Source organism: Palaemon carinicauda, chromosome 42 (genome assembly GCF_036898095.1).
Source record: "Palaemon carinicauda isolate YSFRI2023 chromosome 42, ASM3689809v2, whole genome shotgun sequence".
Classification (NCBI taxonomy): Eukaryota; Metazoa; Arthropoda; class Malacostraca; order Decapoda; family Palaemonidae; genus Palaemon; species Palaemon carinicauda.
In genome coordinates, this window is record NC_090766.1 from 47092764 (window position 1) to 47107763 (window position 15000).

Below are 15000 nucleotides of genomic sequence, written 5' to 3' on the forward strand. Positions count from 1 at the left end.
GACAAGTGCTATTTCTTTGCTAATAGTTCACGTTATTTTGATGCTCAGCTTGTAATCGAGAAAGTTCGTTTTAGATTTTATCTCATGTGGCTTAAAACAATTTACTGACGTAAGTGTGTTTTAATTTAATCTTATATTTCGTATCTCTCTCTCTCTCTCTCTCTCTCTCTCTCTCTCTCTCTCTCTCTCTCTCTCTCTCTCTCTCACATTGCCAGAGTTAAAGCCTGATTAGTATTCATAACCATACTTTTTTTATCAAAATAATATTGATTCGTAAACTCTCTCTCTCTCTCTCTCTCTCTCTCTCTCTCTCTCTCTCTCTCTCTCTCTCTCTCTCTCTCTCTCTCATATGGCCAGAGTTAAAGCCTGATTATTATTCATAACCTTAATTTTTTATAAAAAAAATATTGATTCGTAAACTCTCTCTCTCTCTCTCTCTCTCTCTCTCTCTCTCTCTCTCTCTCTCTCTCTCTCTCTCTCTCTCTCTCTCTCTCTCTCTCTCAGAGCCAGAGAACCAGGTTATAAAAGGAAAGAGTGAATCGGCTTTTTATATATCCAAAAATAGTGGTTCGTAAGAACGCCGTAAGGTTGTTATGTCAGGAACATTGGATCGGATTGAATCCTTTGGAGAGGGCGTTTGAATTTCGGAGAACTTTTAACTGTTAAAATCCTTTTAACGTCAAGGGGACCCCAGCGTGCTATAAATTTCTTTAGGACCTTAGAGTTTATGGTAATGTAATGACCATTGATTTATGTTTAGACGAGTCTTTTTAATGTTTATATATGACATATATGTTTTTGACGTTGTTAATAGTTTATATAGGGCATATCTGTTTTCACGCTGTTAGTGTTTTTAGAATGATATATTGTTAATTTGTTCTCATCATTTATTTATTTCCTTATTTCCTTTCTTCATTGGACTATTTTTCCCTATTGGAGCCCTTGGTGTTATAGCATCTTGCTTTTCCAACAAGGGTTGTAGCTTGGCTAGTAATAATAATAATAATAATAATAATAATATGATGTCAGGGCCTAGTTTCTCTTCTTTAAGTAAAATAGACGAAACTCGCTTATAAAATATCTTCCTTTCCTAGTGAGAGTTTTATTTTCTTTTACTAAGTGAAAAGTTTCATTGTCGTTTTATCATTTTTAAAATTGATTTTATTTTTTGTATGGCTAAATTCTCTCTTTGGAGATTAGTTCATCAAACGTTCAGCTGTGCTCCACAAGGCACTAGAAGAGTTGGAAGCCCCAGACCTACATGGCTCAGGATCATGAAGCGCGAAGTAAGAGATGATGAATGAATAAGTATTGAATTAAGAGCTCAAGATAGAGACGACTGGTGAAATCTAACCGAGGCCCTTTGCGTTAATAGGCGTAAGGAGGCGATGATGATGATGGTAAAATAGGTTATATTTAATTTTAGTTGAAGAGCTTTTTTATAAAAAGAAAAAAAAAATCATTCACTTTTCAATTACTAAATTGACGTTTCCCCTTGAAGGTGTTTCGTAGGGGGTTGTTTGTCTGAATGCTAGTTGGATTTTTTTTTTTTTCAACCAATTACCAAAAGTAGTTTTCGTGATTGGCAAGACCTTATTGCGTTCTGGTAATATTATTTTACCTTTTTCCATCATATTGCCCTTCATCATATTTGATGCGTACAGTACAATGCCTCAGGCCGGCAACCCTCCCTCTTAGTCTCGAGCAAGATCAATGGGTATTTGTTTGAAACTTGGCAAAAATGGGAATTGAACATTTAGTAAAGTAAATGTTATTCTTTGGCTTATATGCTTCATAATTAACTTTATTTGTTTTAATGCTATCATCGTTTTACTTGTATAATTGGTTCATCAAATAATGTAGCAACTAATATTTGCTGACGTTTAACAAGTTATTCACTATAAGTCTCCAGTTGATAATCATTGCCTTGTGACGTGTAACTTATCTTCCGAGAAGAAATGGAGTTAATGTGTTTGTACTGAGATTACAGCAAGCTTGGGTGGCGTTAATAAAGATCTTACAATCTGGTACGCTATGCAACTGGGGTGACCTTCAAAAATTTCTTTAATTTAGCCTGTTGTAGTCACGAAAATTCCATGGGAAACTTCTGAAGGTTCTCTTATATTCTTTAGCTCATTAATTTGTTTATCCTAATTTTATATCACATTGTAAATTTTAGTCTCGGGTCTGTTGCTTTATCATCACAGATGGACTATGGCAATAATAATAATGATGATAAAATTTCACGTACTAATAAAAAATCAGAGCAGGACCAATAAAGAAAGCCAGATCCGTTGTATTTGACATGGCTAAGATCTCCGAGCATGTCTTATTTGCGTAGACAAGATGTAATTAAACTTTTGATGAGAACGTTGTCACCAAGGGGAATTAATAACTCGTCTCTCACAACTTCTGGTTTCCTGTTTTAATTACGAGTTTTTTTTTTCTTCTAGAGATTACTCAACAATAATTATTTTCTGAGTATGAAAGGACGTCTTCGCCTTTGTTCAATAAGTTTAAGTAGAAATATTTATAAAACCAAAGGTCAAGGGTCACTAGCATATTAGCTCCATTAGCGATAGTTAGGTCATGCTTGCTTAGAAAAACGAAAAGAGGTGAAGATTGATTTTAAAGGTTAATGACTTGCAATCTGTAGGGCATGATTTTGTCACGTTTACGGTCCGACATATTTCATTAGATGAAAAACACTAGTTATTGTCTGGTCCTTCTTGACCTGAACTAGGGTAAAGAGGTTTACCTGGGCACTGATCCTGTTTGTATTATGTTTGGTTTCTATTAAACAGCATGGCTGGCAGATGTCTCCTAGATTTTTTTCCTTTCACTCAGTAGCAAAGGAGTTTTAGAGATTAAGTGCTCGGAGAAACGAGATGATAAAATCAGAAACACTTATGAAGCAAATACAGGATTACTGGATTTACAGGTAAATTAAGTTTTTACAGAGGGCAATGCCATTAGAGGGATTGTTAGGAATAGATGGCCTGATGAAAGGAAAGGCTGAAAATGAGACAAGGGTTGGCGAATGAGTTATAAAAAAAAAAAAAAAAAAAAAAAACTTGGGAGCTCCTTAAAACTATATGGAATCATTGACCACACAACGCTCTCTCTCTCTCTCTCTCTCTCTCTCTCTCTCTCTCTCTCTCTCTCTCTCTCTCTCTCTCTCTAGGATTAATCTAAGCTGTCATATTTTAATAAAAGTAGCATATCATGCAATAACCATCTCTACGCGAAAGTGCAATGTTATATGTTAAATTTGGATGTCGCACCAGCTACTAATCCATGAAGAGATTAGAAACTAAGTTAAATAACATAATCCATATCGGTCTTGCGCTCAAGGAATGAATATCACTTGTCGTGACATAAATGAGCGTGACTTGGCTGGTACACCCCCTCCCGTTTTCGAAGAAAATGACGTGCAACTATAAAAGTAAATTCTCCTTCCAATCTAACTCTTTTTCCACTCTTGTTTTTGTAGCTTTTTGCATTGCATACGTATGTATAATTTTAAGTTTTCATATTCTTGTTTTTTCATATTTTAAGTTTGTATTTTGTTTTATTTTATTTTTTTTATTATTTTAGTTTGTATTTTGATTATATTTAAAACTATGATAAAATGTATTTGGTTTGGTATTCTTTGTTATTTTGATAGCAGAGTAATGGTTTTACGAAAGGTCCTGATCAGGATAAGTACCTTGGAGTGCGTCTCCGAAAGGTCTCTTTGTCCTAAATTGTCCTTAGATAAATTAATGTTCATTTTGACATGATCCATTTAGAGGTACGTACGCTCTAATATTATTAATCCGTGGGCCCGAGGTTATCAGCCTTGCCATCAGCGAGAGAAACGACGACCATTGAAGAAATTTAAGCCCATTTCTTTGGAAAATTACAGGTTGTGCCATTTTTGTCCTTACAAGATTTGTGTTCCTGGCAGCCAAGATTGGAGAAGATCGTAAGGGCTGATCATCCTGGATTGCTAATAATCAAGTTATTCACTGCTTGAAAGTGAAGAAGTTTCACATTTTTTTATTTTTTTTTTTGGGGGGGGGGGCGCTCTTGTTATGGCTTTTCCCTGGAAGTATAGACACTGAATCATTCCTAGTCAATTGTCAAATCATACTTGATAGCATTTGCTCTAAGGTACTGTTGGACACAGGAATTCCAGGCTCGCCTAGCTTTGAGGAAGTGCACCCTGTCACACCCTTACTGCCCGGCCATCTTTCCCTCCACTATCTGTTTGGTTACTCGCCGCGCGGCGAGACTGTGATAGCTTGCAATTCTTCAGAGCGAAGTGTGCTAGGAATTCATGTGTCCAACTGTACTTCAATGTATTTCTTTTTAGTTCAAAGTCGTCCCCTTTCACTCTTGGCTTTTATATATATATATATATATATATATATATATATAATATATATATATATATATATATATATATATATATATATATATATATATATATATATATATATATATATGAACAAGTTATTCATATCTTCGATGGGGTGTTCGTATGTATCGTTAATGTGGAATTATCCATAAAAAGTGTTTACTACTATTACTACTACCACTGCCATCAACATTACTACAAATGATATTGATTACCTTTTTCTATTATTGCCATCAATTGCCCCTCTTTTCAGTATTCTGCTACTCATATATCCTTCTCTTTAGGAAGTTCTTCCAAGGATAAAGTTTTTGTGGGTCATTTTTAAAACCTACTGACAAAGGTTTTCTTTACTTTCAACGCTATTTCATATCCGAAATTAATGTCTTCATCTTTTTCTGCCCGAGAGTTAGAAGGCGATAACATGTTATTCCTTATTCATACTCGGAGAAAAATAAGAATAGAAAATGTCAGACTGTTATCCCCATTTTATTCTATTTTTTCTCTCTCCATTCCAGATCTAATTACCAATACGAAGACGACCCGGAATCTCGCAAGAGGAGAAAGCGAGGGTCAATCTTTTTCAGGAAGAGGAAGGTAAGATTTCATCGGTTTTTTTTTCGTAATGACGTAGTTCATTAACGAACGAAATTAATGGTGGGATATCAAGAGATTTTTTTTATAATGGTGGGATATCAAGATAATATTTTTTAATGGTGGGATATCAAGAGAATTTTTTTTAATGGTGGGATATCAAGAGATTTTTTTTTAATGGTGGGATATCAAGAGTTTTTTTTTTTTAATGGTGGGATATCAAGAGATTTTTTTTATAATGGTGGGATATCAAGATAATTTTTTTTAATGGTGGGATATCAAGAGAATTTTTTTAATGGTAGGATATCAAGCGATTTTTTTAATGGTGGGATATCAAGAGATTTTTTTTAATGGTAGGATATCAAGAGATTTTTTTTAATGGTAGGATATCAAGATTTTTTTAATGGTTGGATATCAAGAGATTTTTTTTAATGGTAGGATATCAAGAGATTTTTTTTAATGGTACGATATCAAGAGATTTTTTTTAATGGTAGGATATCAAGAGATTTTTTTTAATGGTAGGATATCAAGAGATTTTTTTTTAATGGTGGGATATCAAGAGAATTATTATTTTTTTTTTAATGGGATATCAAGAGATTTTTTTTAATGGTGGGATATCAAGAGAATTATTATTTTTTTTAATGGGATATCAAGAGATTTTTTTTAATGGTAGGATATCAAGAGATTTTTTATAATGGTGGGATATCAAGAGAAATTTTTTTTTTTTAATGGGATATCAAGAGATTTTTTTTAATGGTGGGATATCAAGAGATTTTTTTATAATGGTGGGATATCAAGAGAATTATTATTTTTTTTATGGGATATCAAGAGATTTTTTTTAATGGTGGGATATCAAGAGATTTTTTTATAATGGTGGGATATCAACAGAATTTTTTTTTTTAATGGGATATCAAGAGATTTCTTTAATGGTGGGAAATCAAGAGATTTTTTTTAATGGGATATCAAGAGATTTTTTTTTAATGGTGGGATATCAAGAGATTTTTTTGTAATGGTGGGATATCAAGAGAATTATTATTTTTTTTTTAATGGGATATCAAGAGATTTTTTTTTTTAATGGTGGGATATCAAGAGACTTTTTTCTTATTAATGGTGGGATATCAAGAGAAATTCTTTTAATGGCGGGCCATCAAGAGGTTTTTTTAATGGTGGGATATCAAGAGAATTATTATTTTTTTTTTTAATGGGATATCAAGAGATTTTTTTTTTTAATGGTGGGATATCAAGAGACTTTTTTCTTATTAATGGTGGGATATCAAGAGAAATTCTTTTAGTGGCGGGCCATCAAGAGGTTTTTTTGTAATGGTGGGATATCAAGAGAATTATTATTTTTTTTTTTTAATGGGATATCAAGAGATTTTTTTTTAATGGTGGAATATCAAGAGACTTTTTTCTTATTAATGGTGGGATATCAAGAGAAATTCTTTTAATGGCAGGCCATCAAGAGATTTTTTTTGTAATGGTGGGATATCAAGAGAATTATTATTTTTTTTTTTTTTAATGGGATATCAAGAGATTTTTTTTAATGGTGGGATATCAAGAGACTTTTTTCTTATTAATGGTGGGATATCAAGAGAAATTCTTTTAATGGCGGGCCATCAAGAGTTTTTTTTTTTAATGGTGGGATATCAAGAGAATTTTTTATTTAATGGCGGGATATCAAGAGTTTTTTTTTTTTTTTTTTTTTTTTTTTTGCATGAAAATACCTTGAAAGATAAAAGGGGAATTTTTATCACCATAATTTCTGTGTGTATGTACGTTATTTATGGTTGGTACTTGTGAAGAGGATTCTGTTTATATATCTCTTTGCCACAGGAGTAGAAAAATATCTGATAGTTTTTTTTTATGTGTTTTTTCTGTTACCCTTTGATGAAATATCTGTAGATTCCTAGATGAACTATAAAAAAATTTACTGATTCTTTCTTCTTTTTTCAACACTGTCCCCTGTCAGTATTGTCATTTTTTTTTTTTTTAGATGCTTGTATGTTTGCGCGTTATGTGAAAATGCCCTCTCTGTGTTTCCCATTAATTCCTCATTATGAAATATATATTTATTACTATTTTTACATCCAAATACAAACCAACTTGCCATAGTTATAAATTTCTCAAATACCTCGACATTTAAGTTTTAACTATAGGCCAAACTCTGCAGTCCTCTTTTAAAACTTATAAATAGTTTTATGTTATTTAAGAAAACAGAGACATAAGTTTCCTTCTTTCGTTCAGTGCCCTTATCCTTAGGATCAAAGGCTTATAGGGCAATCCAAATGCTGCTGGGAATTTTTTTTTTCCGCTGGAAGGTTGGCTGAGATTTCTTTTTATCTTTTTAGAACGTTTTAAAAAGATCCTTATTTGGCATTGTGGGTGTTATTCTATATTCTATTTTATTGTGGTAATTTTTATTCATTCGCCCATTCCGTACAATTAAAAACAAAAACTTTCCCTTATATGATATACAACATACATATGTATATATGTATGTATATATATATATATATATATATATATATATATATATATATATATATATATATATATATATGTTTCCCTTATATTGTATACAATATATATATATATATATATATATATATATATATATACATACAGTATATGTATATTTACATACATACGACAACAACAACAACAACAAATGCAGCTGTCTCTAGTCCACTGCAGGACGAAGGCCTATAAGTGTCTGATTTAGCCAGTTTTCATCACTGGCTTGTGTGGATTGGTGATGGTGAGAAACTTTTATCTGATCGCTCATAGGAAACCAACCTAGTATGGGTGTTTTTGACCAGTCTGCTTTCCCGATCATGGCAATACTGTACACAAACCCTTTCACCACGTTAAGGTATTTCACCCAGAAAGGGATATATATATATATATATATATATATATATATATATATATATATATATATATATATATATATATATATATATAATATTTATGTATGTATGCATGTACTATTTTAGATACATTTTTTTTATTACGAAATTTTTATGTATCTTCAGGTACAAATCTTTGTAGGACACGATGAAAATTTCACTTTGTTCTATTTTATTCAATGCCGACAGCTTTTTCTGACATGCACTTAGGCTTTCATCAAGGCAATAATAGTTTGACAATGAAACTACGACATTAGGGTGTTATAGTCGACGAGTAACGATTCAGAAATAAGAGCCCAATCATAATTTACAAAATTATTCTTGGAATCCTGGCGGTATCGCATAAGAATAGTGAAAACATCAATCCATCCTTTTGAGAGTATGGTCATATTTGTTCATTTCTCATGAAACCTAGCATTTCATGTAAATAATCAGATACTGTAACCTGCAATAGGACGCAAAGCGGTCTACAAAGAGAGCCAGTTTTGTTTAGCCTTTTACATTACCTCCCTTCCTTCATTCTGTCTTTCATATTGCTGTGTAACCTTCGAACTTATTCTTCTCTGTCTAGCAAAGATATTTCTTAGTTTCCCCTCATTCCTGAATGGCCTGCCGGTCCTAGCGTTCTGGCATACAGTACAAATTCTATAGATCAAATCAAATCAAAAGTGAGCCGCCATAATTAGTTCACGTCAAGTTCCACCATAGAAGAGCTAGTGGGACGCGAAAACAAGTGTCAGTCACTGCCACTTCTGGCGAAGGCTTTCTTTTATGAGGCTGATTAAGTAATTTTCCCAGTCAATAACGCCAAAGATTTCGTGACTCTTCTGACAGGTGTTCTCGTCCGTTCTGCTGGGTGTCCCTTTTAGGCGACGAACCTATAAATATGAAAGGGAAAACATTTTCATAATCATTATTTCTTTTGGAAATTGGAATGTTTAGTCATAAATTTTTCTATTTTAGTTGGAGAATCCTTCTCAATGTACAGGAAAAACATTTTCATAATCATAATTTCTTTTGGAAATTGAAGTGTTTTGTCATATTTTTTTTTTATTTTAGTTGGAGAATCCTTCTCAATGTACAGGGAAAATATTTTCATAATCATTATTTCTTTTGGAAATTGGGATGTTTAGTCATAAATGTTTTTATTTTAGTTGGAGAATCCTTCTCAATGTACAGGAAAAATATTTTCATAATCATTATTTCTTTTGGAAATTGGAGTGTTTTGTCATAATTTTTTTTATTTTAGTTGGAGAATCCTTCTCAATGTACAGGGAAAACATTTTCATAATCATTATTTCTTTTGGAAATTGGAGTGTTTTGTCATAATTTTTTTTATTTTAGTTGGAGAATCCTTCTCAATGTACAGGGAAAACATTTTCATAATCATTATTTCTTTTGGAAATTGGAGTGTTTTGTCATAATTTTTTTTATTTTAGTTGGAGAATCCTTCTCAATGTACAGGGAAAATATTTTCATAATCATTATTTCTTTTGGAAATTGGAATGTTTAGGAAATTGGAATGTTTAGTCATAAATTTTTCTTTTTTAGTTGGAGAATCCTTCTCAATGTAATTTTGATAATTATGTTTATGGCATAAAAATTCATTTAATATAACTTTCGTTATTGTAAAATAGCCTATTGTAGCAAATTTGATGTTTAAATGAAATCTACCTTATTTAAAGTTTAAGCTTCTCCCTATTGATTATAATCACAATAATTGTAAATCAAGTCCTTAGGTGAAAGTAGTTCATCAAATTCTTTTTCATCCAACTCCCTTAATCCTTTTTCATCCCATTATGGCGGATTCTTTCTAGCTATTTTTTCACCATCGTTAATTGACTTTCTCTTATTTTGAGCTTACCAATTTTATTCTCATTATAATCATATTATATTGCCCATTTTCTCGGCAATTTTCTGATGTCAGTGAAAATTGGGAAGGAACGTGTAGTGTGGGAATGCATAAAGGTCAACTCTCCTTTATGGGAGTGAAATTTAGCTGTTATTTCCCTTCTTTTTTTCACTCTGAAATGCGTGGTAATAACACAACAGGATCCAGTTGATGGGATAGGTGACGTTATTGACAAAAAAAGAGAACAAGGTGAAGTGCATTGGCTATGGTGAATCCTTGAGACTTTAAGGTTGCACATTGCAGTACAAATTAGCTCAACAAGATAGTAACATTATTCTCAGCAGACTTTTTTTTTCAACTTTATTTCAGGTCGGTTGTTTGATTTCCAGCACTGACATATCAAAGGGTTTTATTTTACGATCCAAATTTGTCGTCTCATGGATTTTAACTTCAAATAAGGATAATTGTCCTTCGAAAAATACAGCAATTAATTTTTTTATGAAAGTTTGCTGATTAATAAATTCTAGTGGAAAAAGAAAGTGTTACAAAAGCTCGTGTGATTTTAGAGATTCATTTCAAACTTTTTCAAGAATGATAATTGAAAAAAAAAACTTTTGAATGTTGTTTACAGTCACGATTAAAATCGTTCATCATTTTGACGAATTTTATTTCGGTACGAGAAATTAAAACACGTATTTTTGTATGAAATTTAAATTTTTTGAAAATATATAGTTGAGAATATTTCTTTCTAGTCAAGTTTTAAAATTCTTTAATAACACATGTAACTCGAGAGCCTTTCGTAGTTTACTTAACATATAAAATAGTAAATGTCAATACACAACAATAAATAACTCTTCGTTTATGAGGGATTTAATACAATTTTGTTTAGAATATGTATGTGTATATATATACATATATATATATATATATATATATATATATATATATATATATATATATATATATATATATATATATATATATGTATATATATAAATAATATGTATATATAATATATGTAATATATATATATAATATATATATATGTTCATATATATATATATATATATATATATATATATATATATATATATATATATATATATAAAGCAATGCATTTCCCATCTGCTTGCACGAGGATATCATGAGCCCCCCACTTTACCAATAATCTTAATTTTATACCTTCAAATGAAAAACGTAATTAAAAGCAAAGTCGCTCTGATGAAACGTTTTTTATTATGTAACTACATGGTAATGATCTGTAACCTTAGTATTCTGTATTTTTTTTTTAATGAGTTGAACTTATCTTAATCTGCAGTTGTCAATCCACGAACTAGAATACTTGATATTAGAAAATCTGTCTATCTAGCCAGGTGGCATATTTTTCTATTTGATTATGTGATTTTACTTTTTTGTAGGTTAAATCTACACACACACACACATACACACACACACATATATATATATATATATATATATATATATATATATATATATATATATATATATATATATTACTTCTTTTTTAATACCAAGACGGGTGCTATGACAGCGCACATCAACCTACCTCACTGTGGGAAAGTTTGTCAATTTACTCAACATCTTGAAGAATGACAAACCATTTCAGAAAAGACAAATGTAATTATACAAGAAATAAAAAATAAGGTAGAGGATTCTACTTTGCGGATTTAAATGACTTGTATGAAGGTTATCCGAATTCTCAAATCTATTACTATTTCATTCATCTCTTTAACATACGACTACTTAACAGTTTACTTTAGTATTTACTTATAAGTCCTGAGGGAGGGAAAGTTGAAATTCACAAGGATATTGGAAATGGGACTCGGTGGATTGGATGAGTAGGGTTGATGGAGAATTAGGGTCTGATGGGAATCTTGGTATGCGAGGCGGATTGAGCCGAAAGGGACTGCTTTGGTCATTGCCCGAAGGAGGCTGTCTGTGTTTGCTAGATTTGGGGCTGTTTGGTAGAGCACAGTAGTGTTTGCTTTAATGAGAGAAGTGCATGAGAAATAAGAGAAGTTAAAGCTCATTATCTTTTGCTCTTTCCCTTTTGCCTCATCTACTGTTTAATGGCTCTTCTACTCATCTCCTCTTTTAGTCTATTCTTCTTCTTTTTCTCATGCTCCACTTGATTTTTCCATCATATATGGTTTTTCTTTAATATGTTTGCAGCTTGGTTGAATGGGCATATATTTTCTATCTTTCTTTTTTCTTTCTTTCTTTCTTTTTTTTTTTTTTGCAAATTCAATTATATATGTTTAATTTTTATAGGGTGTGTATTTAATCGCCTATTTACGAAAGTTAGATTCTTTTCATTTAGTTCAATTGATTCATAATTTTCTCTAAATTATAATAATGTCGCTTGTAAACTCTCTCTCTCTCTCTCTCTCTCTCTCTCTCTCTCTCTCTCTCTCTCTCTCTCTCTCTCTCTCTCTCTCTCTCGGAAATGGAAGACTAGGAGAAAAATTTTTAGATTTTTTTTCATCGATTTTCTGTGATTTTCTCTCTGATTATTTACTAGTCTTACTTTTGAATGAAAGAACAAGCTCGGAAGAATAGCTCACTTGAAAGTTTATTTTAAGAAATTAAGCTACTTCGATATATCTTCCCCTTCCTTTCATAATATCTTCGTCTCTACTTATATATTCCCCCTCCTTGTTCTTTGTATCTTCCACAATATTTTTATTTATCTCCCTGTACCCATTTTACGTTTTATCTTTTTTTTTCTTTTCTTTTTATTCTTTGGTAGTTTTTGCAACTGCATATTTTTTCCTTGTGTCTTTGCTTCCTCTTTGTCTATTGTGCCATTGCAAATGTTATTAGTCTCGTTATTATTATTATCATTATTATTATTATTATTATTATTTTGTTGTTATTATTATTATTATTATTATTGTTATTATTATTATTATTATTATTATTATTATTATTATTATTATTATTATTATTATTATTTATTATGGCTCTAATGACATTTTATTTGGTTTGTAGCTTTGTCTCCGTAGACTTTCTTATTGTCTCTTTGCAGACTATTTTTATGAATTGTCTTATCAGTTTCATATTTGTATATTTGCAAACCCTTCAATACATATATCCACCCCCCTTTTTTTTTTTAGTGTCCTTTCAAACCTTTCATTACATTTATGCTCCCACACGTTTAAGCTTTCGTTGCAACCTCGTTCATAATATTGTCTCTGCAGTTTTGCAGTTTCACTCTGCTATTTTTGTTACCGCGTCCCTAATAGTGTCTAAACTCATGTGTTCTCCAGACTGCTCAAAAAAAAAAAAAAAAAAAAAAAAATAGCCGTGATGAAGTATCGTCCTCTGCATTTTTACAAGTACTCTCGTAGATATTTATATTATGTTGATGATGCTCACTCTGTTAATGAATACATGGGGCTGCTTCTTGCCAAGCAGGTTTTCCTGAGGCCGTCCAACCACCCCCAACCCCTTTACCCTTCTCCCCCCCCCCCCACACACACAGTGTCAATTATGCTGCAGTGTACTTGTGTTAGTATAAGTGTTTTCTTGGACTGCATTTCATGAAATTTTTGTCCAGCTAAGACTGCTGAAGAAAGTTTCCTTTATGATTTAAACTATTTTTTTTTTTTTTTTTTTAGATTTAATTCTTTTATTTTGTCATTTGTCAAACTGATATGATTTCTTCCTTCCGCAGGACAAGGACAAATACAAAAAGAGCTCGCACCATTTCGTGACTGTCTGTTACAGCAACTCGGCGACGTGCGATGTCTGTAGTAAGCCTATGACGAACAAACCAGCTCTCAGGTGTGAAAGTAAGTGAAATTTACCCTTTTTTTTTTTTTTTTTTTTTTTTTTTTTTTTTTTTTTTTTTTTTTTTTTTTTTTTTTTTTTTTAGAAAATGTAAAGTCCTTAATAATACTTTAGTTAATTGATTTAAACACCTTTTTTAAATGGCATCAAAACTGACGTACAGTTAATGTGTAGTAAGTGATGGAATTCCTTGGTATGATATTAAAAACTTATTCTCACACATACAATAGTTTGCTCATCTCTCTCTCTCTCTCTCCTCTCTCTCTCTCTCTCTCTCTCTCTCGATGAGGACATACATTAGATTAGTTGCAACGAAGAATCTTTCATTTTTAATGTGGTCTTAGGTACCATTGGATTCCAATCCTAGGTATTACGAATTATCGTTTAACCAGTAACAATGACTGGTGTTCATACCAGCTTGCTCTTTGCCGGAGAGAGTTAGGGTTGGTTGTCTGCTGGAGTTGGCCGGAAGCTCCTCGAGATGGCATCATTATTAAAACTGAACTTTGTCGATAGATCAGGCAGACCTCTGACAGAAGTTTCGAACTGAATTGTGATGACGAATAGTTTATGAGAGACTGACGGTGATTAGACAAACGGCTTCACGTTCTGTATTTGATTAGTGCTGCATTGCTTCTCTCTCTCTCTCTCTCTCTCTCTCTCTCTCTCTCTCTCTCTCTCTCTGTAATATAACACGACCTTTTCGCTCATGACTGAGGACCTGTGTTTGATTTCCGGACCGGGCGAATAAGCACTGTATGAGACCATTGCGCTAAAGAGGCTGGTTGACCTTAGTAAAGAATCATAACTGTTTCATCGACTGATATACTGTACTCGTAGGTCATACTCGTATTACGGAGATAGTGTGGGAAGGATAGAGAAGAGCTAATAACAAGTGTGAGATAGCACTCAAAATGTGTCCATCATTTAGAATTAAAAGAGGAACCTTGCCACACCTTGGTGCTGTATTCGAGTAGTCTGACATCTGAGTTTTCGGGTAAAAGGCCAGTTGTTATTTTCAACCTAAAATAAATGTGCATTTACTAAAGCTCAGTTGATAAAAACATATTCTCTAATAGCAAATTCGGTTGATATTTATGTTATTTACCGTGTCTCTCTCTCTCTCTCTCTCTCTCTCTCTCTCTCTCTCTCTCTCTCTAACACATATGTATATGTGTGTCTTTTCGTGTAGGAGTGGTACACGCTCTCACATTCCCATGGTTTCTTTTATGAATAGCAGAAACCTGAGTGTTTGTACATTTTCTATGATGTAATATCCTGATAATAACATTCAGTAAATATTCACTGACACGCACATCATTCTCTCTTCATGTGTGATTAGCGAATCATATTTATTTCCACGTAATCCTTGTTTTTTTTTTTCTAATCAATTTGTTTTTTCTTTCAGCTTGTCAAGTCTGCGTCCACGAGAA

The 15000-nt window shown here is 32.1% G+C and overlaps 1 protein-coding gene across 1 annotated transcript in view; it reads left to right on the forward strand.

Annotated features, from left to right (window-relative positions):
- Positions 1 to 15000, forward strand: part of cyst (rho guanine nucleotide exchange factor 18 cysts) — a gene marked incomplete at its 5' end in the record, with an annotated part of 122514 nt that overhangs the window by 12162 nt on the left and 95352 nt on the right. Inside the window, 3 exons of the mRNA XM_068364860.1 lie at positions 4918 to 4996; positions 13452 to 13569; positions 14976 to 15000. The exon at positions 14976 to 15000 is cut by the window's right edge and continues 49 nt beyond it. Coding sequence (XP_068220961.1) covers positions 4918 to 4996; positions 13452 to 13569; positions 14976 to 15000 — 222 coding nt within the window. The remainder of the gene's footprint in view (positions 1 to 4917; positions 4997 to 13451; positions 13570 to 14975) is intronic.